The 26,482-nt window shown below is 37.0% G+C and overlaps 1 protein-coding gene across 2 annotated transcripts in view; it reads right to left on the bottom strand.

The window, feature by feature from the left end:
- Positions 1 to 26,482, bottom strand: part of HSD17B4 (hydroxysteroid 17-beta dehydrogenase 4) — a 63,305-nt gene that overhangs the window by 26,271 nt on the left and 10,552 nt on the right. For both annotated transcript variants that reach the window (XM_087742120.1, XM_087742121.1), the window contains exons 8-17: positions 25,250 to 25,437; positions 22,734 to 22,825; positions 22,069 to 22,093; positions 20,292 to 20,420; positions 11,737 to 11,843; positions 10,806 to 11,039; positions 10,302 to 10,353; positions 8,951 to 9,022; positions 7,353 to 7,456; positions 3,481 to 3,546 (exon numbers count right to left, since the gene is read on the bottom strand). In XM_087742120.1, the coding sequence (XP_087598246.1) occupies positions 3,481 to 3,546; positions 7,353 to 7,456; positions 8,951 to 9,022; positions 10,302 to 10,353; positions 10,806 to 11,039; positions 11,737 to 11,843; positions 20,292 to 20,420; positions 22,069 to 22,093; positions 22,734 to 22,825; positions 25,250 to 25,437 (1,069 nt within the window). The remainder of the gene's footprint in view (positions 1 to 3,480; positions 3,547 to 7,352; positions 7,457 to 8,950; positions 9,023 to 10,301; positions 10,354 to 10,805; positions 11,040 to 11,736; positions 11,844 to 20,291; positions 20,421 to 22,068; positions 22,094 to 22,733; positions 22,826 to 25,249; positions 25,438 to 26,482) is intronic.

Raw genomic sequence — 26,482 nt, 5'->3', positions numbered from 1 at the left:
AAGTATTAGACATTTTACTGAAATCAGCTGACATTAACAAAAACTTGGAAGTTCTGCAAACTCTGCGTGTTACGGCTTTAGTTCTTCCATGTAGGCAAACAAGACCAGTAGCTTTCAGAAGAAAGCGGGAGGAAACACAGAATAGCAAAACTGAAACGACTTGAAAAATTCCATTTTATGGGCTACTGTTATACTGTTTATTTATTGTCACAACATTGTGTATTCTGAATATTAATGCTGATATTTGAAGATAGAGAACAATCTGCACAATACCACAATGCTATGAGTTTTTCCACAAGCACACAAAAAAAAAAAACACACAGAAAGCCCCCAACAAACACAATGCTCCATATTTGTTTCCTTCCTTAAAAGTGACCTGCATCACTTGGACATCATCCACTTTAAATACCCACTGCACCTTCTTTTATGTGTCATCAGAAAAAGAGTTCCCAAGAAATCAACACATTTGGGAAGGGAGTGAAAAGAAAACTCTACAGAGGCAAAACTCTCCAGAGATACAGGTCATTCACTGACTGGGATTCTTAATTGCATTAGGAACCATTCAGCAAAATCTGTTTGATTGATTAATTTAAGGCCCTGGATCAAAAATTGGCAGGACAAGAGTAGCTTGGTGATACTGAAGCTCTGTAACTACATTAAACATTCCCTACAGGGTTGAAATTGAATGATTCATTTCTTGCTAAACAGCTAATAGTCAAGCACCCTCCAGACTTCTTGATCTTCTGTCAAAGGGTCTATTTTATTCATAAGACTTATGGCAGTATATCTAGCAAAGCACAGCTCAGGTTCCAGAGAGTGAACAAGCTAGAAAAATACCACAGGACATGCACATCTCTACAGGGCAAGATGGAAAAAACGTTACTTAGTTCTTTGCGGAAAAATTCATAAACACAAAGAAGAAATATTTTATGTCCTTCTTCAGCATGATGCAAATCTTAAGCCTTAAAGCCTTTTAGAAGGTCAGATACTTCTAAATTTTTCTTAACCATTTTTTATCCTTAAGCAGCTTACACCATGGTACTGCAACTCATTCATGAGCACTGGTTGGTGGTTAAAGAAGTTTTCAAGAATGGGTACAGATTTGAAAGGGATAAACATTTATGATACTACCTGCTATTGGTCTTTGATACCAGTAAGCAAAATTATTAGTTTGTTCTGTCAATGGTCACTGACATAACACAATAATTTTTCAAGGAACTGTAGGTGGCTGTACCCTCCATTCTGCTGAACACATGGTGAAGGGCAAAAATGGTTATTAGCCCTCTGTTTCCAGTATCCTCTTCACTAAGCAGTGCTGCCGCCTGTCTGAAAACATGTAAAAAACATTCTTCCTCTTGGAAAAAACTTAACCCACTGTAGCTGAGTGAGAACTGAATATAACTTTCAAGATAACCACAGACAGTTACTTCAGTGAAAGATAGGAGTCATCACTGTCAACATTTTTAAAATATCCATGATGGTCTACTTATCAGGAAGTTTACTACATGGTCATGCTATGAAAAGTTAAGGGGGAAAAATGCTAATTGTGAAGAGCAGTTTAGCCACGTAATTGTGGTAACACAAAAACTGAGTGGTGAATGTCACAGCTATCATTGAAAATTAATACAGATCAAGTCAGCTCAAATGCCATCTGCAAACAAACTCTTTCAGTCTGTCTCATACTCTATACTAATTCAATAGCTGAATGGCAACAGTAATTTCTGCCAACACCTTTTTCATATAAACAGTAAGAAAAAAAAAATTCAGAAACTTCAATGCAATTTGTGTGCCAGCTTCCATTTTCGAAAAGGATTTTAGGCAGTTATGTGTCATTCCACAGACACATAAATATAAAATCTTGATAACATTTCCCCAAGCTGTCCTTCACATGAAAGTCTGTATTCCTGCCGATAAAGCTCCGAAGTTCTACACATTCCCCCTCCTATACACAGGCATCATCACTTCAGCACAGATGCTACTGTATAACTTGGCAGATAAGCCTTCTTGCAGTTCTCAAAGTTTGCTGGCTGTGGCTCTTGCAAGACCTAATTGGAGAGGAATTCTCTTTATATATCTACTTGTCAAAGTAGATCTTAAAATAAAGTAAGTGTGGTGGCTACTCTGTGCGCCTTCCTTTATTTCCAAAAATCAATTTTGTAAAGTTTCCCAAATTCTGCATTATAGGGTCACTACCATCTTCTTTTATCTCATGAACTTAGCATTTTATATACAGCAATAATTTCAGACATAAGAGCTTAAGGCTCAGAAACTAAGATTACTGTATGAACAAGTGGATCATAAATGTCATCTGAAAATTGATGGACCTGGAATCAATTCTGATATAATCACGCAGAGCAGAATCTGAACTAGGGTTCCAACATTCAAAGTAAATACTGTTAACTACTGGGCCATTAGGGTTGCTGTATCTTACCTAATAAAGTGCCAGCTGCTAGAGAGCACCTTCCACTACATCTGACCACCTCCCAGGAACAAAGTACTCACTCACCGTTCCGTGCTCCTTGCTCACTTTGTCAATTTTCAATGAAATCTATTCAGAAGAATTAGACATCTGTACCTCCTAGACTGATGCTGTGAATTTTAGGATGCAGCACGTACATCAGTGATAAAAACAGAAATGCTGATCTAAGCTCTCTTTCCTGATTTAAGTGGGTAGGGCTAATTTGGACTTCAAGCACATGAATCAGCTGGATGAGACTTAAGTTTAACTACTCTGTATATAATCAGAGGCTAAGCAGACATCAGTTACCACAGTTCAGCTGATGCTCAACATTTTAATTGCATCTCAAAAAGCTACAGTCTCCTGCCATGACTAAGTTGCTTTTGAAAATACTACTCAGTGTCTTAATACTGGTAGCTCCAGACTTTCCTGTCGTATTTGTCTGACACCTGCACATGTTTACCTTCAGAGGATGATGTATTTATTTACTCAGGTTTTTGTCTATGGAAAGTGGATGCCTGTCAACCAGTGGGACCGTGGACAGACGGAAACATACATGGACAGACATCTGTCAGTATTTCAAGTTTCCCTGATTACTACTATTACTACTACAGAAATTTAACTTTTTCAAAACTGTGAACTTTAAGCACTTTTTTTTGTCATGATGTGTTTGCTTGCACCATTTGTTGTAAATTTCAGAGATTTTGAACCTCTTTTTTTTTAAACTACAGCAGAATACAAATGTTCATTTCCTCTTCTATTTAGAATTTTGTAATAAACAATTATAAAATTGCATTACCCTTATGAAAAGAACATTTTAGATAGAACATTGAACACACTGTCATAACTCAACCTAGCCCAAATTTTAGCTTCATGTTATACATAGATACGTATACACACAAATATACATACATAAATACCTGAGGTATAACAGAAAATTTGAACTATTAGTGAACATCATATAAGACTCCTTTCTCCAAACAAAACAAATATTTTCACACCTACAGCATACAAAACTTTACCTGATCAGCTGTTGTGACATCAGAAATTACAGCATCAGGGGGCCTCTTGGGTGGATTCACTGTTACCTAAAGCAAAAGTAGTAGTATTAATATTTCACTGCAAAAATCTTTTAACCATACCCATGCCAGAATATGTCAGGTATGTATAAAAAGAAACAGCATTTACAAAGCTGTTAAAGTTCCTCCTACCCTTTCTACCTTTACAGACAAATAGGAAAAGGTATTTAGGCCAGAAACAGTCTCTTATGAAGGTTAGCTTTACAAAGATAGCGATCCTGAGGCATCAGATCTGGCTAAAAGTTACATGTTATATCTGATAAGTTTGATTACATTTCTTCCAAACTATCCAAAAAAGATTAAGCAAGAATTATTAACTCAGAAAAAATACGTGTCTCATAGAACACTAGTGTTTTGAAACACAGAAATCAAAATGAAGCTTTTAAAATAATACTTTAAAAAGTGCAATGGAGTACAAAATTATTTACTGCCTCACTCATGCACTATGCTACTTTTGGCCTTTAAGAGCTTCTAACTCTTTTTTTGTTTTGCACTTTCTTCTTTTGTTTTTGCAATTACATGCTGCATATTAAGACCCATATTACTGTAAAAAAGCTGTTCCTTGTTCAATCTACAGCTTCGTTGTTCACTTTTGAAGATACAAACTTTAGCAACAGGCTGACAGAGAACATCGTGGATCATGATAAACACAACATTATAACCAATTCAAAGCTATTAAAGTAGTTGAAATCTTTTTTTTCCCCTCTCCTTCTTGTGTTTTCAAAACAAAAAAAGCCCAAACGAAGAGAAACTGGTGTAAGCTCTAAAATGAAAGGAAGCAACTTGACTCTCACCTGTAGTAATTCTACTTAAATCTTAGTTTTCATAAGCTCTTTACCAAAGAAAAGAGAAATCAAAAGAAACGGAGAGCTGTGTAGTTTCACATCTAATGACAGCAAAGGCTTTTTCCTGTTTATTAACAGCAGACCAAAGCCACGTCTTGGGTGGAAGACTTGATAATATTACTCCTGCTTTTTTACCTTCAGAGAACCACAATGGACCTACACATTAATCAGCTGGATAACAAGGACACTATCTAACATGCTTTCAAAACAAGAATGGCTTGCCAATCTATTTCCAGTTGGTTTAAAGAAACTCAACCTGACCTACTGAGCCATTAAGACATTAAAACTATCCAGCATATGAATAATTAAGGAAACCCCTCTGCCAGTAGAGCAAGAAAACCCCAGCTCCAGAGAGACATGACTTACACAATTTGTTGCTCACCATAGACCTCAACTTGGAAATTTGTTCTCCTTAGTTTGCAGATACAATAAATGCGTAAAGTGACAAAAAGACACATCATAAAATATATCTAATCAGCTTGGGATTTCTTTTTGGCACAGAGGGATGTGAAAGTCTTTTTAATTGGGAAGGTTTGCAAAGACAAAGCAGGAAAATTTATTGTTTGAAACTGGCCTCTTACATGCAGAGGCCTCTGTTGAATTTGCTATCACTCTGTTGTCTTGACTACATTTTGTTTTCTTCTATCACAAGGACTGCTGCCTGAAACAGGTATTCGTTATATTTTAAAATGTAAAATTATTTATATAGAATTCTCATACTTCACTAAATAGAGCGAAGAAGTTGCAGTTCCCTGAAGTGCAACGTTTAACTAAAAAGTGCCAAGGTACTACACTGGACTCACTGATGCAACCACTATAGATTACCAGCATTTCCTTTGAACCACTATTTTTTTATATGCACTGTTATAAAATCTGATTACAGAAGAATTAAGGGTTCCATCAAAGACCTTTATACACTGTCTGCAATAATATTCTGTGAATTTTTCATACTACACAGAGGATTTTCCTGTTTCTCTTTGAAGCAGCAGGCATTTCAAGATTTGGTTTGTAAAGTTACATATGGGAAAACTTCTATATAACTGATATGAATTTAAGTCAAAAAACTTTTAAGTTTACATCCAAAAATCCCAAAAAACATTACCTACAGTATTAAAGATGTACAAAATCTAGGTATTTAATTATAAATTTTCAAAAATATTGAGCTTAAAATAGCCTCTATTTAACTGTTTATTACTGTAGCACCTCAAGGCTCTAGTTCACAATAACAACATTTGGTCATAGCTGGCACTACCCTTAAACATAGTTCTGAAGGACACAACAGTTATGTGACAGGTACCTGAATAGCTACTTCATGCATTTGGACATACACACTATGCGCTCATGTGACATTGTTGTCATTTGCTAACTCTCTCCCAAAATGCCGGAGTTCCGCTCTGGTGGAACTGAGAAACTATAATGCAACTTCTCTCATTTGCTCTTGATGCCTTCCAAACCTCTTTCACACAAACACATAGATTTATAAAGAGCTACACCTATAGATCTCTTCTAGAAATTGCAAGTTCAAACCCATCACTACACATTTGAGTACTTCTCAGCTTTTTACTATGCTAGTCTTTTCACTAGAGCAATATCTTGCAATATTAACATATGATCATACCTATTAGCACAAATTTAACACATGAAAAACAAGTTGCTAAACTAAACATGAACACTCTCTGTATACATACACATGAAATTATCACTAGGTATCAATTTGTTTTAAAACATAAATAGCCCCCCACACCCCCTTAAACAGAAGCAAAGAAAGTATGTCAGGTGGAGCAGCAGAACACACTGTAATGCTAAACTGATGACACACAGATCACATATTCCTAATTGGAGATGTAAGCACTGAGGCAGAAACTGAAATGGGATCATGACAGCAGAGCTGAGACAGTATTAAATCAGGACTCTGTTATGAGTCTAGTTGGCACAATCCAACAGCTCAGTAGTAGGCCCCTAGACAAAGTATCTGAAGTCTTAACTTCTTTATCACTCTCCTTGCTGCTCAAACAAGAGCAGACAAAAAATCTGCTCTTAAAGCTACATGTAAGACTTCTTGAGAAAACCAAGACTTACAAATAAAAGCTACTTCTCTGTTCTTGTTCTGATCAAAGAGGTCTCTAGAAATTTTTTGGATCAAAAGTAGATTGAGAAAATAAAACCTTTCCCAAACTAGGTTTCAACAAGATATTAGTAACTTTCTTCATCTGTTAATTTATGGAGAGCGTGATTGGGAGTAAGTAAATACATAAAATCAAAACACGCGAAGTTTCTTTTGTTTGCAAAGCTGGCATTTGGGTTTCATAAACCCAAGAGTCAATAAGACTCTTGCCAAATTGGACAGTTGAACTGATACCATCTTCCATCTGACCTACAGAAGTAGGATTTTAAGCAATTTAGCACAGCCCAAAGTACAACATGTAGCAGATTTTACCACTTCTATGGAATTAATTGGGTCAAATTACAGCCTGCTACACTGTCGACTTCAAAAGACCCTCTTCTGAAAGATCTAATATGAATCCTCTAGAGGAGCGTTCTGTCCACATCATTATGCATTTCATAAAAATTTCAATTTTATTTTAACTTCAGACATCATTTTCTAATTCCAAGTTCACAGAATTTAGATTCTAAACATCTTCCGGAGAATCTCCTATTCTGTTTTCCATTAGGATATTCTGTACCTGTAATTTCAAATATTTGAATGGAGGAATATCTCATCAGTTGCATGTTTAGCAATTCACTTTTCTCCCTAATTGTCAAAACAAAACCATTGGTTTCCCAGGCCCTAAAAAGTACCTTTTCACTCACACTCTTCAATGAACAGAAGTATTTAAACTCCATTTGACTTTGTACCACCACACTGATCAAATGCTAGTTTATCCTTCCTAGTTGATATAGCAAATATTTTTCTTGCAGTGCTGACAGAAGTTTTTGTGGTTTTTTAAATATGAATATGCATGAATTTACCTTGGCCTTTTCTGATGTTCTTTTTCCACCAAATCCTCCAGCTCCAAGGCAAAACAAAGAGAACTGATTATAACACACTAGGTCCTTTCCACAATAGGTATTCACTGAAAGACAACAAAAGAGGAAAGTCATATATTGTCTTCAATCTCCTTTTTCACATCGTTAGCATGTGTTGTTACAAGAGAAAAGTTCAGCTTCAAACATGGCAAAGCTCATTTTAACAACTGAAGGGACAACGGTCACACTTTCATGTTGCACTGTTGCAAGTCACTTCCTGACTAGTGAAGACTAATGATCTGTTTCAAATAACATTATCATGAATTTTATTTATATGAAAGCATTAAAATTAAAAAATGAGCTATCAAAATGCTGATGACATTCAAGATGCTATGAATATTTGACAAAAAAGTGCTGAAATTAGTATTTATTTCAGCACCGGACACTGTATTAGCAATTTATTTAAATATGATAGAATTGTGCCATAAAATATGATGTATTAAAGCTATTAAGAATCTCTAGTGCGTAAAGCACATTACCAACTCATACAAAAAGCAGTACTAGTACATTGTATGAAAAGAGCTCCAGAGTAAGCTTTAAAGTCACCTGTTCCTCCTTTCGAAGAAGTCAAACTTACACTGAATCAAGATTCAGTTTCCTATTTCCAGTTGATGCCTATTCTACTCCCTTACACCTTGGACTGAAATTTACAGTATTGTTAATAATGTTCATTTCCAGTTCCAGAAGAAATTTTAAAACCACTAAGAATCTGCTCACAAAAAGAACTTTTGCATGTTGCAGAAACAGACAGGCTTGATGTTAGCCCAGGATGGACGCAAAACACAGCTAGGAGGTACAAAAGGACAGTAAAAACCTTTTTCACAATTTTATCCGTACACTGAAGGAATAAAAGCTCAAGAGTGGTCAGAGATTCACTGCCTATTAACCTACTCTTGCAGTCTAATTTCCCAAGTGACCTTGGTATAACCACACCTAAAGATATCAAAATTCTGAAAACAACAACATCTGGAGACATTCTGATCCTTTAACTTGGATACAAGAGGAAGGAAATGAGGTTTGGTTTTGTTTTGTTTAGAAAAGAATAATGTAAACATAAAAAAGGAATGTAGGACATGCTCTTAAAGATGGCTGCTTTGCAGATGAGTCTACGCAACATACTCATATGACTAACCTATGCAAAACCACCCCACAAAACAAAAGCACACAGGCACACACACACCTCCTTGCTGAAGGCTGGCAGAATCTAAAATGGCTGTCTTCAGAGAGGACTAAGTATTATTATTAAAGAACTTTGTTCAGTTTGCATAGTGCACTATTCCACCTGCATAGGATAAAAGCAAACCTTCTCTGAAATCTTTTTCCAAAGAGAGTGTTCTATTTCAGTACGTTAACTGCCCAAGAATAATTACATTATACATTTACACAGCTATTGCTAATTAGCTCATTTCTCAACTCTCATTGAGATTTAATAAGCTAACAGTCTTTACTGTGGACAGGCTGGCAGTTATTGGTACAGTTAGTTAAAAACTGAGCCTGTCAAATTTTACTGCATCCCCTCCAAAAATTATAAACCTTCTTACCATCTATAAGCAAGACTGCTCCTGATCCTTTGTCGAGAATATCACTAATGGTTGAAACTGAAGTTAATTGCCCTGTAAGAAAAGAAGAACACGTATGTGTTGTAAGGTTTTGCTTCAGGAATGAAGTCCACAGATCATTCTTTACACTTCGTTACTAACAACAATAATAATACTGGTAATAATAATCATAGTAATAGTCATAGTAATCACAATCATCATGATTATAACAGAAGTGTCTGGGAATCTTTGCAAATCTTGGTTTGCTGATGTGAGGAATTTTTTTTTAAGTTTTGTTTGGTTTTTTTTAATAGAATCTTGCTATAGTTTATGTATTCAGAGATAAACACAAATCACATTTCAGACTCAAACACATCGCTAACTTCAAAGATAGCTCAAATCACTTAAGGATTGTCCACAATTTTCAAGAGGGCTGAGATAACTACAGTTCTACAGAAGAGAAGCTCAGCTCAGGGCCTGGGCCTGTGGGTTTATGAAGTTTGTCTCTAAAGAGGTTATTGCTCTAGAGAGATATGTAACCATATTTGTTTACACAATCAGCCTATGGAATGGAAAAATAAAAAGCTTCAGCAAGTCCTGGCAATCCATTATTAATTATCAGACTTCTTTGAAGTTAGTGTAACTTTCACACATCTCCTTTTGTTTCAACAAGAAATTATGCCATTTATCTGTGGCTTGCAAGATTTTTTTTCCTTCTACACTCTGGAAAAGTGAATTTTTAAAAACTACTAATGAAGAAACCCAGACACATGCATGCATATCCTGAATGGGTCTAACAAGCACCTCTCAGGTATTGTAATCTGGGAAAACACAGCCATGTGTGAAAAGAGCTTGCTACTGCAGTAACTAGTATCTTGAGAAAAGTAATTGTTTAATTGTTTTTTAGCCTCCTCATTGAGATGTCCATTCCTCCTTTACATACATAATTTAAATCTTACCCTATTATAGGCACACAGATGCAACCAATGTTGAAGAATTTTTAGGTAAACATCCCCAAAGTTCTATGATACAACCTCACAGAAAGAATAAAAAGTTCTGCTAGTTAGTATCAAATTATATGAGTAATACACCGGCATGTAGTATATTTGCTTATTGTATCAAAGATTAGGCATGAGTTTACTAAGTATGCTATAGAAAAGCAACACCTGATCCCAAGAACACAGTTTCAGAATTCCTTCAATAATGCAACAGGTTGCCTCTCTTCTCCCCCACCCCTTGTAAAAAGAATATGAAAATTCCAGTTGGAAACAGAGCTTCCCTATTTCCATTTATAATATGGCTAGAGGAAATGTTGTCACAGTGAAAAGCAAATCAGCAACAGAAAAGGACTGACCTGAGGTTGGTAGTGGTTTATACAGTTCCAGATATTGCTCACCATGCAGCATCTATGTAAAGAAAGGCAGTGCTATAACAACAATCAATATATTCTATTGCTTTCCCCACCACAATTGCAAGGGAATACACAGTTATTTTGGAAAGTGTTCAGAACAAACAAACAAACAAACAAAAAACCCCTGCAAGTGTTTTGTTTTGTTTTTCCAATTTCATCCCCAACAGAAAATATTTTCAAAGAAAGTTTTAAACTTTTGTGGTTTAATAAAAGCATAGTGAACACAAATTAAAATTTAACAAAAAATTGATCGTTCATACCATCTTAGGAAGACACAGGTCATACAAGTGAAATAAATGAATATTTCTTAAGATGTAAGAATACAAAACTTTTGAGTTTTCCTTTTCTAAAATAAAGGAAACTTATTAATATTACAAACATACTAATTAAAGTCACCTTATAGTTATATAAAGCACAAACAAAATTAGGTACTTAACTCTTCCATACCTTTGAGAGATCAATACTTAGTCCTGGAACAGAAGGAATACCATCAAACATTGAAGTCTGAGCCGGAATTACTCCAAAGCTAGGTAAACAGCAGAACTCTTCACTTCCTTCAAAGAGAAATTTCAGGTGATCTGGATCCTTAGCTGACATTCCCACACCAAGGGCATATAGAATAGGCTCTAAGTGAGTATATTTATACACATTGGTAGCCAATTCCCGGCCAACAATGCTTCCCTGGAAATTAAAAGTCAGAATAAAATAAAACTTCATAGTAGTTACTATTGCACTTGCATTCTTTCTATAATTCTCCTATCAAACAAAATTTATGTTTGAGCATTTTCTTTGTAGCCACATGAAAACATAAAGTATGAGTAATAAAGATACCATAAAATATTAATATATTTGTTATAATACAAGCAACCCGAATATAATGCATTATATCTCACTGCAAGCAATTTACTTCAAGAATAAGTAGTATAACTTCATACAGCTCCGCTCATAGCAATGCATAAGAATTTTTCTAAAGGAAACAACAAATGAAATAATTAGCACTGTAGTAAGACTGAAACGAGGAAGAATGAACTATCTACAGAGACAGAGCCAGAGCAAAACCACACTGCCAAACAAGACCCATCCCCTGCCCCTTTTCTGAACACTACCCTAACTGAAGAGGGTTACAGAACTTACAAGCACTTGCATTCTGCATTATTCAGTCTAGCTAGCCTTAAGTCTTCCCATCATCAATAGGAAAAATAAAGAATGTAGTCTGGAGATGGAGATGTTTCTTATTCTGCTTCCTCACTTCACAGTTTAAAACCTACCTTTCTTTTTGTAGAGATGAAGCCACAGTAGAAGCTGATCAACAACATAAATCTGTCTGCTCGAGGTTTTCACCTAACTTTGAGTGCGCCTGGTAGACAGAGGTACTTACTGTGTCAACAGATGAAGACACCACTGATCCAGAGCTTGCTGAATTCATAGAAACATTCCCTTGAGACTCTATCTCACTTAGAGCATCATTCAATGCACTTACGGATTCTAGAGAAAATAATTGAAAAATATCACTTATAAATAGCCGTAAATGAGACACTCCAGTTAGACAGACAACAAACATGCCAGCAAATGACATATATCCTGGTACTTCTCAATTCATTTTTAAACACAACAAATATACATCTGCAAATTGAGCATAGTGCTGCATTTTACAGGCATCTATGCAACAGTTGATGATAAGCGATCTCCATCCACATTCCCTGAACCATGGTGTTAAGGAGAAGATAATGAGCATTATGTTTTAACTGTCTCAGAAGCAAACATCTGAAAATTAGTACTGCTTTTCTTGTCTTGAAAACTATTTACAATACAAGTAACAGATATCATCTCCTGGCGGTTACCCTCTTTCCCAAGTCACATAAATAAATAAATAAGTCTGAGGCTTGAATAATGCCAAGATTACACCGAGATGATGCATGACTGAGATACAGAACTTTGCTATGGTAAAGGCAGGTCATCAGGAACAGCTTGCTCCTTGAAGCTTAATATGGCTAAAATCAATATTAAACATCCGTGTGTTAGAAAGCATCAAACAAAAAGTGAGAATTACACACAGAAAAATAAAAAAGTGTTTAAATCAGAGGAGTGCAAAATTATTATTTAACTACCTTTACCTTGAGGCCGCTCCCCTCCACTTCAAAACCCCTATACCTATACTGACTCGCACTGTTGCTCAAACACCATGTTGCACTACTGCACAGCACTCCCCTAAATATCTTGCAAGTTAGCTGCATAACCTCCTGCAGAATCTTGATTTCCTGAACTATTTCTTGCTTCCCAGTCTCACTGCCAGAATCATCATAATGTTTTATTTGTTGCCTGAATCTCATGAAGAAAAAGGAACATCTACAAAACAAACATATGTTGTCACGTCTTCTGCCAAAGACAAACCTTATCTTTGGGTACAAGCGCTGCCATTACACAACATGAGGTTATGACATTTAGGTAACGTGAAAATGTGCAAAACGAGATTTATAATTTATAAGAACCCTTTAAAAGGTAATCCCTTTTATCCCTTTTTTCATATATGAAATGAATGAAGGAAAAGCAATATTGAGCTGTTGGGAGAAGTAACAGACTGTTTCTACCATTCTTGCATGAACTAAAGAAAGGCTCTCACATTGCTTTAAAATCTTCAAGGGAAAATCAGCTTTGACCTCCAAGTAAACCTGAATGTTTCCTCAACTTTTCATTTCCACAACCTGTTTCCATGCAGGAACATAACTATCATTCTTAATGGTGACATCTGAAAAGACTACCAACATGTATTTTACATGCAATGACATCATTGAGACAAACAGTAGAAAGGCAACCTGTAATTTAATAATGGTGTAGAATACTACAATCTCCTTTTCAAGTAGTCTTTCTTCCAGAATTTATGATATGACTTGACTCTCAAATTGGTGAGCTAGCTAATGTCTGGCTGAACACTAAGGAGATCATAGAATCATAGAATGGTTTGGGATGGAAGGAACTGTTAAAGGTCATCTAGTCCAATCCCCCTGCAATAAGCAGGGACATCTTCAACTAGATCAGGTTGCTCAGAGCCCCGTCCAACCTGGCCTCGAATGTTTCCAGGGATGGGGCATCTATCACCTCTCTGGGCAACCTGTTCCAGGGTTTCATCACCCTCATTGTAAAACATTTCTTCCTGATGTCCGATCTAAATCTACCCTTTTTCAGTTTAAAACCATTACCTCTTGTTCTATCGCTACAGGCCCTGCTAAAAAGTCTGTCCCTTCTTATAAGCCCCCTTTAATAACTGAAAGGCTCCAATAAGGTCTCCCCAGAGCCTTCTCTTCTCCAGACTGAACAACCCTGGCTCTTTCAGCCCTTCCTTACAGCAGAGGTGTTCCAGCCCTCTGATCAGTTTTGTGGCCCTCCTCTGGACACGCTCCAGCAGGTCCTTGTCTTTCCTGTGCTGAGGACCCCAGAGCTGGACGCACTACTGCAGGTGGGGTCTCACCAGAGGAGAGTAGAGGGGCAGAATCACCTCCCTTGACCTGCTGGCCATGCTTCTTTTGATGCAGCTCAGGATATGGTTGGCTTTCTGGGCTGTGAGCACACATTGCCAGCTCATGTCCAGCTTTTCATCCACCAGTACCCCCAAGTCCTTCTCCTCAGGGCTGCTCTCAATCCCTCCATCCCCGAGCCTGTATTGATACTGGGGGTTGCCCCGATCCAGGTGCAGGACTTTGGACCTGGCCTTGTTGAACCTCATGAAGTTCACATGGACCCACTTCTCAAACTTGTCCAGGTCCATCTCGATGGTATCCCGTCCCTCAGGTGTGTCAACTGCACCACTCAGCCTGATGTCATCTGCAAACTTGCTGACCATGCACTCGATCCCACCGTCTATGTCATTGATGAAGATATTAAACAGTACTGGTCCCAATATGGACCCCTGAGGGACACCACTCATCACTGATCTCCATCTGGACATTAAGAAGTTGACCACTATCCTCTGGATGAAACCATCCAACCAACTCCTCATCCACCAAACAGTCCATCCATCAAATCCATGTCTCTCCAATTTAGACAGAAGGATGTTGTGGGGGACCATGTCAAAGGCCTTACAGAAGTCCAGATAGATGACATCCATAGCTCTTCCCTTGTCCACTGATGCAGTCACTCCATCATAGAAGGCCACTAGGTTGGTCAAGCAGGACTTGCCCTTGGTGAAGCCGTGCTGGCTGTCTCAAATCACCTCCCCATCCTCCATATGGAGGATCTGTTCCATGATCTTCCCAGGCACAGAGGTGAGGCTTACAGGTTGGTAGTTCCCAGGGTCCTCCTTCCTACCCTTTTTAAGATGTGAGACTTGTCATTGTTCACCCTCAACGTCAAAGGCCTCACCCAAACTGTTTGGTTTTTTTTTTTTAAACTTTGGCCTACTGTTATATTTGTAATCAGCAACAGCACCTGACCTGGATCATACCAGAATCATTTAGTAACACTGTTATTGATTTTCAAAGCATGTGTATGCAGAAAAAGCTGCCTTTAAGGATGGAATGTTGTTTAAAGGACTCCTGGGTTATTTCTTTATATCTGTGACAGACATCAACTACATGAGGTATGTCTATGGTTCTAGGCCCAAATTTCTTGAGAGGTATCAGCAGAAAGTGTATGTTATGCTTTATGTTTCAAGGTGGTTTTCATCCTTTAATATCAAAGCTACTTTTAAGATGCTGCCCCTTTGGGTTGCCTGAAAAGCTTAAGCAAGCTACTAGAATATCACCAAATGCAGGCAACAAAACGTTTTTCTTTTTTTTTTTTTTAAATAAAGGGGGAAAAAATGCTAATTTCTTTTTTCCCCCCTGACTTACTACATTACAGAACTTTTCCAGTTAAGTACCCTAGTGCTGACATATTCCTTTCATCTTCCAGGGACTGCTAGAGCAGCATGCAACTGAAATGTCTCAACATACTAATTTATTTCAGTCTTCACTGCTCTTCTGCTGCCTGGCATAAGAAACTGGACTTGTATAGCATGAGGTTTACAGCAATATTCTAGCAGTTGACCAGATATGAATCTTTCACATGAGGCAGAGTTGCACGTTCAAAGAAAGAGTAAATTAGATTATTGCGTTAAGAAGTACAAAGGTTGTGATCAAATACATTGTTATGAGCTAACAATGAGATATGAGATTGCCAAAGAAGAAAGATGAAACATTACAAAATCACTGATCACTGAGGTTTGGACACTGATAAGGCTGGTTTCAACAGTCTTTATTTTGCACTCATTTTTTGATTACTGAAAGTAAAAGAGATGAGGACATCAGCACAGAGTGGTGCATGAGTTTTCAGTCATGTAAATACACAAGGATGTCCGAAATTAACATTTCAGCAGTAGACTTAACTATGACAATTTGTACTTTTTAACACATGACTCTACAAGCTGAGTAAGGTTCTTCTAACATTCAAGAAATAGTTCAAAGCTATTATGTTTGATTTTGGCAGAAACAAACTCAGTAGGAAATCTTTTCATTAATACAATTATTTTTAATATTGGTTTGGGTGTATTTTTTTAAGTTGTTATACCATCAGTGAACTCCAAAACCTTAAATGTCCACTCCCCCAGCATGGTCTGCTATTATAGAGCAAATGATTAGCAGACAGCAGGTAAAGATTAACCTGAAGAGCAAACGTTGAAAATAACCATGGCAAAGCCTGTCTCCTTCCAAAAAGTATTCCTCTCACTTCCCAATTAGGGAACATTGCATGTGAACCATACACCTTAACTATGGAGCAAACAGCACCAGTGTTTAAACCCTTTTTAAACACACATGAAGAAACCTGAAATTGAAGCTGCAACAGTTTTCTTCTTATGCAAATTTTTTCTTTATAGACAAAGTATACATACATACACACCTTCTATGTGTTTTATATTAATTTGCTCTATAAGAGATAAGGTTTTGAAATGTGCCAAAAGTCAGCCAGTGAGAATACTCAAGTTCTTTTCTGTACCTAGACAGCTTCTAAGAGAATTAAAAATGCACATGAACATAAGAGCAGATTACAGACCTCTAAAATAGCAGATTTAGCTGAAACTGGCTCGTATCTTCACAACCGAGGAGGAAATCAAGACAGAAAGAGGTTGTCTCATATGGGTGACAGACATAATTCTGTTTTCCTAGAAAACAACTAAACATACTAACCTGTGCAATACATACTATAGGATGCTGTAGACAATATACAATCTCCTTTTGTGTAACAGGAAGAATCGGACTAGGACACAAGAGCAAGTAGTGTGCTGTGGAGGTAAGGTCTACTGGATCTAGCTTTGTCTGAGAGGGAATACAAGGAGACAACACGCCAGCATGCAGTCCACAACTGTGACCTGCTGCACGTGCACCACACATTCAGAAGCTTCTGTATCACATTTAATTTGGTCTTTTTGCTTATACACAGGCACAGGAACCCAGGACCTCTCAGTATCTCAAAAGACAGAATCATGTTACCACGACAAATGTCAGCTCACTAGATCCAGCTGCAAATGAGAGCCTGAGCAATTCTTTTCTAGTACTAGTTAAGCCAAGTGACATTATTCTGCAATTGCTACTGCCTAAGGGCATACAGGGAGCCAGTTACAGTGACTTGCTGATGTACACTGTAAGTTGATTCTGTGTCCTAACCCTAAGGCTCTGATTATGCCCTGCTTATCTTCTTGAAAGATTTCTAGCTTGTTCTGAAGTGGTATAAAGTAAGCTAAAACTATTATTTCAGTTTAATCATTAGTAAGAAAATATCATCATGCAAGTTAGGAAAAAGCTCTGACACATCAGTCACTGCAGATTCACTGCTGCCTCAGAGGCACTGACATTTTCATGTTGCGTTAAGTAGATGGTTACCTTTCACTCCTGGTAAAGGGAATGTAGGAGAATACATGCCAGCAAAACTACATCTTCCACTTCTTCAACCTCCTAAGGCCTAAATTCTCACATAGCTTTAAAAAAAAATAAAATAAAAAAAAAAAATCTGTTCTCAGATTTTTCTGCTGTTAAAAAGACATCGTGTAGTGAATGCACAAGGAATCATATCTTTTGCTAGTTAACAGGACTATACCTTAAACTGTGTGGGAGTACAGAGGAACTGCCAGGAATGCTCCAGGTACGTTAAGGACTAAGCCTGTGAAGCCTACAGAATAACTACAGAGAACATTCAAAGACACTTGAGGCATTAAAAGGAAAGTGAAAAGGCAGGCATAGCCAGTTACACCGACTGTGTCAGACAGCTTTTAGGGTAAGGGGAAAAGTTTGGGCAAAAGACTGTACTGCACAATCAGGAGCTGTTCGTCTAGAAAGACGTAGGGTAACTACCAAGAAAGGCTGCTTTACTGAGCACATTATCATGATACCTGAGAAACTTCAATGAGTTACTAAATTAACATCAACTCCCAAATCAAGTGACAATTAGCTATTTCCTACTACTTAAAATTGCACAAACTGTATAAAATCATGTACTGGTAGACAAGCAGGAGTTTTTTAGCTCGATTCAGTTTATGTGCCAAGAGAACAAGTTAAGCCTATGAACTGAAGAAGTGCTTAAAAAAAAAAGTCAAAAAAAGATGGAAAGAAAAGTTCAGATCTTTTTACTTAAACTGGTTCTAAGAAAAAGAATTCAATGGTTTTATTTCTTCAAAGACCACCACTAAAACATAAAGATGAGAAAGTATGTCCATTTATTCTTCTAGAGTTCAGCATCTCTAACAGAATGACCTCAGCTAAAATACACAACTATGAACATGCTCTAGTTAAACATCAAATGAGTGCTTTGCTAGGCAGGGCTCTAAAAGCATGATCATTCAGACATTAGATGTGGAGCATTTAATTTATTTATCTTTAAGAGAATGACTTCCCCCCCCTATGCTTGCAAAAAAGAGAATTCTAAATAAAAAAAAAATACAACATGAATCCAAGTATTCAGTTATGTATGATTGTTACATATGTAAGAAAAACTACCTCTAAAAAAAACCCCAGCCAACAGATGATGCTCCTACTTTTTTGTAATCTAGAATGAATAAAGTCAAACTGCTCTTATCAGTATGCCCAAATTATGAAACAAGATTAACATCTCTGATTATGGGATTTTCTACTATATTACAACCAAATACTTTATCTAATTGGTATTTTTTTATAATTATACATAATAGTTAGTACATGATTGCTCTTCACAGCACCAAATTACTTAAATTAATGAAATCTTCTGGGAGAGTTTTAACTTGCAGATATTAGGTATTGTAGCTTTTCATTTTTAATGCAAGTACTCTAATTAGTTTCTCTTATTTAACAGTTGAATACCTTCAAGCAATAAACTGGAGACTTTGGCAGTAGAAAAAAGTTTTAATATAGAACTGAAAATTCTATTCAGCTAGCTTCTTCAGAATTTTCCTCAACCCTTCCACTGATTCCCACATAAAACAAATTAATGCAAAAGTATTAATTCAGCCTGGCAGTATCTATGGCTTGATGTCATTGAAAGTACAATGCTGTATTTTGGCTAAGTTCATAACAAAACAAAAGCCAAGGCATCTACACTGCATGGGAGACTCATGCTAATGTAATATTTACAATTTCCTGACTGTAGAAACTTGCTATGTTGTATTGTAAGCACATTTACTTCAAAACTCCAAAATCTTGTCCAAGTTTTTCTCATGATAGCATCAAGAGGCAGATGTGGAATATCATATGTAATGCTAAAGCAACTTTCAAAAGAAATTCCCATCTACAACTTTTTTTCTACCACATTTTTCTGTTAGCAACCCATAAAAATAACATAGTACATGTGACAGGTTGGAGAATAGATCAAAAGCTATAAAGCTGGAATTATGTTGTGATAAATACCATTCCACAGCAGGACAGAGAACATTTATAGACTGACATACATTTGGAAATGGGACATCTGTAAGCCAAAGATCAGTGAAAACAGTCAGTAAGGTGATATAGAACTACTGTATGGCTCGATACATTCTTCTGCCAAGATCTGAGGGAAAGGACAAAGCATATCCTATTCTGGTTTTGGTTTAGGCATCTAAAAACATATCCGTAAGGTCTACTTACTCTACTACTGCTACTACCTTTGTGTAGGTGTAATCAAATAAAACTCTACCATTAGTCTGGCTGTAATACATAAAATGACAGTGATGTTGCTTCCCTAGAAACTCTTAAGAAACATAAAACCATTTTAATTCTACAGGTAAGAACGTAAAAGTTTCCTTAAAAAGATCTGACTGTAGTGAAACAGTAAATGACTTAACGTTTACAAAAGAATTCACTGGTTCTGTAGACTTTTGAAGCAAAGTTTCAGCAAATGTCTGACAAAAAAGCCTTCTCTTCTAAGCTTCGCTTGCTCAAATGTCCTGGTTTCAGCTGGGACAGGGTTAATTTTCTTCCTAGTAGCTGGTATAGTGCAGTGGTTTGGATTTACAATGAGAATAACGTTGATAACACACTGATGCTTTAGTTGTGGCTGAGTAGTGCTTACACTAAATCAAGGACTTTTCAGCTTCTCATGCTCTGCCAGGTGCACAAGAAGCTGGGAGGGGGCACATCCAGGACAGCTGACCCAGACTGGCCAAAGGGCTATTCCATACCATATGATGTCATGCTCAGTACATAAACTGGGGTGAGTTGGCCGGGGGGCAGTGACCACTGCATGGGGACTGACTGGGCATTGGTTGGTGGGTGGTGAGCAACTGCATTGTGCATCACTTGTTTTGTATATTCTTTTATCATTATTTTTTTTTCCTTCCTCTGCTGTCCTATTAAACTGTCTTTATCTCAGTGCACGGGTTTTGCTTTTTTTTTCCTGATTCTCTCTCCCATCCCACTGGGGTACAGTGGGGAGAGTGAGCAAGCAGCTGTGCGGTGCTTAGTTGCCATCTGAGTTTAAAGCATGACACCAAACTATCCACATTATTGAAGTCTCCTTTACCTTGGATACTTCTTGGTTTGCTGGCATTATCGAAGTCACAGACCTTCTCCCATTTCTCTCTCACTGCTTCAGGCGTCATTGGCTGATTCTTTACTCTGACAATAGCACCCAAGGATCGCTCCCAGCGCACTAATGGGAAACATGAGCCAGAGTTCAAGTAACTAACAGAGAGACTTTTACCTTCTTAGATCACTTTCATCTAGGTCACTACTTGCAAGACAGTGCAAGAAAGGAAAGCTTGTAAGTACTCCAATTTAACTCACCAGTATAACTTCAAACTGGACTAAAAGGGCTCACTGCTTTTCACTAACATTTAGAAAAGGAATAGCACTGGGTTTAAATTTCATTGAAGCCACAACAGACTGACTGCTCTCTGAAAATATGACATCCTTTTTAGGATTCTGTCTAGTGAAAAGCTGTAGCTAGAGTATGTATCTACAGACATTCTCTTCTGACCTGATTTTGGCTACTAATACTTAGGAATCTTCTGAAAGCCTTGGAAAACTATAGGGGAAATGGAAAAACCACTTGTTATCTATGAAAGAATGTTAATACCAGCAGTGAGCATCTCCAAATGGACCCTGAGGTTTTATTTCAATAATGTAACTTGAGAGAAACTTGGAAGGGTAATGTGAAATCAGTTCTGGAAGGATACAGAGTTCCTGGACTGCAACTAATTCTTAATCTGTCATGTTGGTTTTGCTCTTAATTAGCAACAGACAACGAATAAAGCCATACTGGTACCTCATTAATGACCTAGCTTCATTTTAAAGACTTCAACAGTAGTCATTATAATGATGAAAAATGGTATTTTCTTTTGACCAGAGAGGAGAAGCCACAGATTTTCGGCTGTATTACAACTCAACTCCTTGTGGAGGGCAGCAAGAGGTTTTATGCTGCTGCCCCTATTTGTTTTATCTGTTTAATACACTACCTGGGAAAAGCTATTCCAGTGCCACCAGAACATTTACAGTTAGTTAGAAATGTACAAAATCTTTATCAAGTGGGCAAAAAAATGTTTTGGAAGAAGGGGGAACCACTTCTTGAATTAATGGCCCTACTTCCAACCCACTGATCATATTCACGTAGGCTGAAAAGTCCTTGAACAGTTCAGGAAAATGATGCTTGTATTAGGTTCAACATATTTAGGAAAACACTTAAGACATTTCACACACTGAATTAAGTTTTCCATCTCATAAGCCCTCAGTATTGTCTGCAAGTTTTCTTTACGTTCATATTTAAGCTAGTTACTGGAGTCACTCAAGGAAAATACTTAGCTAGCATAGCTACTGGTTATTAAGAAGAGTAATTGCCTCAACATGTTAATGCATATCACTAGTATTTTCATAGAAGTGTAAGGGTGGAAAGCAACTAAAAAGCAGCCAGTTTACCAGCATGTGCTACTTTTATACCATGAAAAATTGATGTTATCAAGAAAAGGCAGCAATGTATACTTAGCACCAAAAATGGAGATTCTTCTTGACTTCAATTATGCCCTCAGGATCCAAGAGTTAAGGTTACTTATGCAGATTTTCAGTTGCTATTAGTCAGCTCTAAAGCATAACAAAGCACATCCCTAAGTTACTGGTTTCCCCCATGCGGAGTGAAATTTTTGACTTTTACTTAAAATAAGCAGTCTTCTCAGAACCCTAGGCTTTTGCTAATCTGCTCTCCCTAAATAAAAATATCTTGGGCAGAGGTTAACTGCAAATACAATTTGCACGCTTTTGTTGTCAATTCAAAAAATAAAATCAATCCTGCAACACAAAGTACTTACATTTTCCAATCCATCCAGCTCCCACCTGCGAAGTAAAAAAAAAAACAAAACAAAAAAACCCAAACATCAGCTTACCATACATTACAAAGCAAAGTTTTGATAATGTAGGGAAACAAAACTATACTTCAGAACAAACTCAACATAATAAAAATTTCTGAACTATTGCTGGTTGTATTTAACAGTTTAGTTAAGCACTGAAATGCTAGCAACGTAAAACTACAAGAACAAGATAACAGCTTCCACCCAATTTATGAGCTAGCAGTTTGATGACAATACCTATAATGTATTCCATAACTAAGTAATTAATCCTTCCTGCAAGTTACTTTCCGTGTTTGAATGACTCGGAAAACAAAAACTTCTGTTGAAGTAGTTGCTTTGGTACCTTTTCAAACTTATAAGGGTGCAATAAGCATTATAACAATCAAAGCAGTAGTATTTTGAGCGCACACCAGAATTTGACAAGGTTATTTCTGCCTGATGTACTTGTCATATAGAGCACAACAGGGTCAACATTTCTTCTGTCTATGCTGAGTATGTAGTATCTCACATGATAATTCAGTTTCAGCAAAAACGTTAAGACTGGCAGGCTAAAGCAAATGATTGATTTTGGGAGAAAGGGCAAAGGGAGAAAAAGAGAGCGAAGAAAGGGAAAATAAAAAAATTACCTCAAACAGACTGCCATTCTCTGCACAGCTCTCGTGGCAAAGCCAAACAACTAAGGGAGCAACATACTCTGGTTTGAAAGCATCGACCATATCTAGAGCAAATTGGAGGGAGGAATCATAAAATAGAAATACTGTATGATTTCACCAAATTACTCTTACTCTAACACCTTCTGATGAACAGCAGAGCCAGGGAGAATTTAACGAACAGTGTTCTGCCATGAAAAGAAAGGACAAATGAAATGAAACATTTGAAGATTCATTAGATACGAACAACTCGTGAGATGTGTGTATGCCTCTAAACCCAATGACATTGGTTCTCAGCCAGACAGATTAAACACTGTCTAAACGCTGGGAACACCGTAACATGCAGACTGCAAAGCCATGTACCTTCCTAAATTTCCATCTGACAGGCAGCCTGAAATAAGGACAAGCCAGCTAGACATAATCCTGACAGAGATTGATCAATTTCCCTTTTAATTCGTTATAACGAAAAGACAATATGAAAACAATTGCAGCTGCTGAATATTTGAGAAACACCCCAGCTGGAAATGCTGATACTTCCAAATGTGACATCAGGACTTATCAGCCCTGCTAAATTCATGTATCAATTGTATTTTGGGATTTTCATTGTCATCTGGCACAAGAGAAAACTATCTGAAAACAGAGATATTGTCATGGAGCAGAGTATGGTTGTCTAGGCAGCTCTTACCACATATTCTATCCACTGTCTGAAAATAAAAAATAACTTTAATTTTCTTTTTCAGCTTTTAGAATATTATTCTTTCAACAGCAATAGATACATAGCTGTTCCTCAACTAAAGGTCAGGAAGCATTTTCAAATAGATCCTGACAGTTGAAGAGCTGGGAAAGTTTAGCATTACAGGTACTTCTGTAACAGCCAAGTTGAAGTAACAGAAGTTCATTTTTAGAAGTTCCACAAAGGTAAAAAGAAACTGAACTCCATTTAATGCGGTGCGTTTTAAGTGTGTAACAAAAGCCTTAGGCTTTTCTAAAGTATTCCACTTTATGCCACACACCATTTAGTCTCAAAAATTAGCACTAGACTGTTATCACTAATGCTATTAATCCACTATTAAATGAATTAAGAAATAGGTGGTAGAAGTTCAAAAAACACACAAAAGATGCAAGCTACATTTAGAGTTCTAGCAAGTGGGCCAAGCTGAACATACATAACTGCGGTGATGCTAAAGCATAGGTGCTTGCAGACATCTAAAGATGAACAGGAAAGTACTGACTAAGGTAACAAGGATAATTTGATAAGACATATGCAAATGTTTTTAAAGTTCTGGTTTCCAAACCTTTTAACAGTATTTGAAAAACGGGACAGGGAGGGAGGGAGCGAGGTAAGAAATAAATGATCAGAGCTGTAACTATCTTATAGGGAGACCAAAGAATCTCACTCTTCTTAAAATGACTAAGAAAGAAAATTAGGAGGTTGTTTTATCACTCTATGTAAATATCTTCAGGAAATTCCAGCTACTGAACTCCACTTTACACTTCAGGAACTCATGGCTGCAAGCTTAATGACTGCATTTGACTCTTTTATACATAAGTGTAATAAATCCCTGGAACCCACAACCTATAGAGGTGCTTGATTTCCTGATCACTTGGATTATTTAGACCTAAACCAGGATACTTTACAAAGAACTTCGTCAAACAAAATCATGCATTCAATCCATGCATAACTGTATAAAATATATTACTCTTCAATGTCTTGTGTATCAGTCTGGAAAGCGTAATGATTCCCCTGGCTTTGAAATCTGCCTATCACTAGGGAAAAGAAGGGTGGGAGGGAAATGAAATAGGCTGATTCTAGAAGACTTTCCGAGAGCAACTTCCCTTTACAGATTTCTTTTCCCAAATTCTTTTGCTTCTTCTAGTCATTCACGAAAGTATTTAGTCACCAAATTTACACTTCACATACAGCTGTCTCCTACAACATCCTTTAATACTAACTTCCCAATGCAGTGCTCTGATAAAACCTGTTCAAGAATTCAAAGATTAATAACTGTGCAATAAAGAAAAACGTAACATACAAGGCAACTCAGTTCATTATAATCTCCTGCTGATCATGAAACAAAGAAGTACACACATGACATACTGCGCAAAAACCAGTATTTTGCAATTAGACAATATTACAATAACTGCAGACACCTTTTGTACGTACCTGATTCCACATCTGATGAAACAAACAAGCCTTTCCACTACTGCAGGAGGATCTTGGAAGAGACTATAATTAAAGAGCCTTGCCACATGCCTTGCCACATGAAGTTGCTTTTGTAAATTACAAAAATTCCATCTTATCTTGTGGCAGAAAATAAGAATTCCTTACAACAAAGTAAGTAAGTTGACAGTTTAGAGTCAAAAAGATAATAGGAATAATGAATTAGCAGTGTATGAAGTGTAAAGGATTTTCATTTTTTAAGAGATAAGAAAGCTAGCTGTGCATCAGTTCACTGAAAAATATCAGTACATGTAGACCTTAAATGATTCACCTTGTGGCATGACAGTCTGGGTCAGTCTGGATCCAGCAGTAGGAGCAATTGTGTTGCAGTGGATGTTATACTTCCGGCCTTCAATTGCAATTGTGTTCGAAAGACCCAAAAGGCCAAGTTTTGCAGCACTGTAGTTTGCCTGACCAAAGTTTCCATATATTCCAGCAGCTGAGGAAGTCATAATTATTCTTAAGGGAGAGGAGGGGGGGAAGAAAAAAAAGAAAAAAAAAATTTCAATGATTTCTTCAAGTTGTTTAATTCTACACAACAGCATTTTCCAGCTTTGGCATTGTATTCTACATATTCCACAAAACAAAAGTGTACAAATAAGAAAACATTATTTGTTGGTTTTGCTAACAAACAGACACCTTCTTTATGTTTGATTGATAGCAAACAGCTGACAAATCCTGAAGTGCTGCCATAGTAGCAGAAAACTAACAAAGTCATGAGCCTTTTTGAGTAACGCTGGAAAACTAGAACAGACATTCTGTGACAATGGGGTGCAGTATAGAGAAAAGTATTCTCTTTTCATGTTCTAACTGCACTTCAAGTGGCATTATTCTTACAACTAACAAATAGCTTCAGCAGTCAGAAGAAAATTATTTTATTGAAAATTACTTCACCTTAACATCTACCTGGTAATATGTGAAGATGCATTCTTGCAAGAATTCACACTCAAAGAATCCTAACGTGCGTTAAACACATGAAGGAAGAAGATAGCAAAGTCTTGCCCTTTGCTGTCCCCTAACATTATTGCTGTGGAGATGACTGAACTGCTCACAAGAAAGCTCTAAAACTACTGCAGTTCATAGCTGGTTTGAGGCAAGAAAACTTTGTGCTGCACGTCTTCTCATAAACTAGAATTCAAAAGAAAAGGGTCTACACCTTCACTTTTACAAGAAGCCTTATCAGAATCTGTTCCAATCTACTTCAAACACACTGCATAGCTGCGATCAAAATCTATTTCATTTTTATTATTATTTGCCTCATTGACAATAATCCACTGTTTTTAATCAAAATAAAGAGATGCGTTACAAGTACTGGCTCAATATAATAAAGATGAAAAAAGCTACAAAACCTATACAAAGCAGGCATTTTGCAGATGGCACACATCTACGCATAAACTGCAGAAGCACTCACTACCATTGTTATCTGAGCAAATACAGAAAAGGAGCTAAGAGAAACATTTTCCTAAATGGACACAACTCCTAGACTTTACCGATGTATTCTGCC

This window comes from Nipponia nippon, unplaced genomic scaffold (genome assembly GCF_047370975.1).
Source record: "Nipponia nippon isolate SJK-2023a ecotype South Korea unplaced genomic scaffold, ASM4737097v1 scaffold_8, whole genome shotgun sequence".
NCBI lineage: Eukaryota > Metazoa > Chordata > Aves > Pelecaniformes > Threskiornithidae > Nipponia > Nipponia nippon.
Note: the sequence above shows the minus strand (reverse complement) of the source record. Positions and strands in the feature narration are given on the sequence as shown.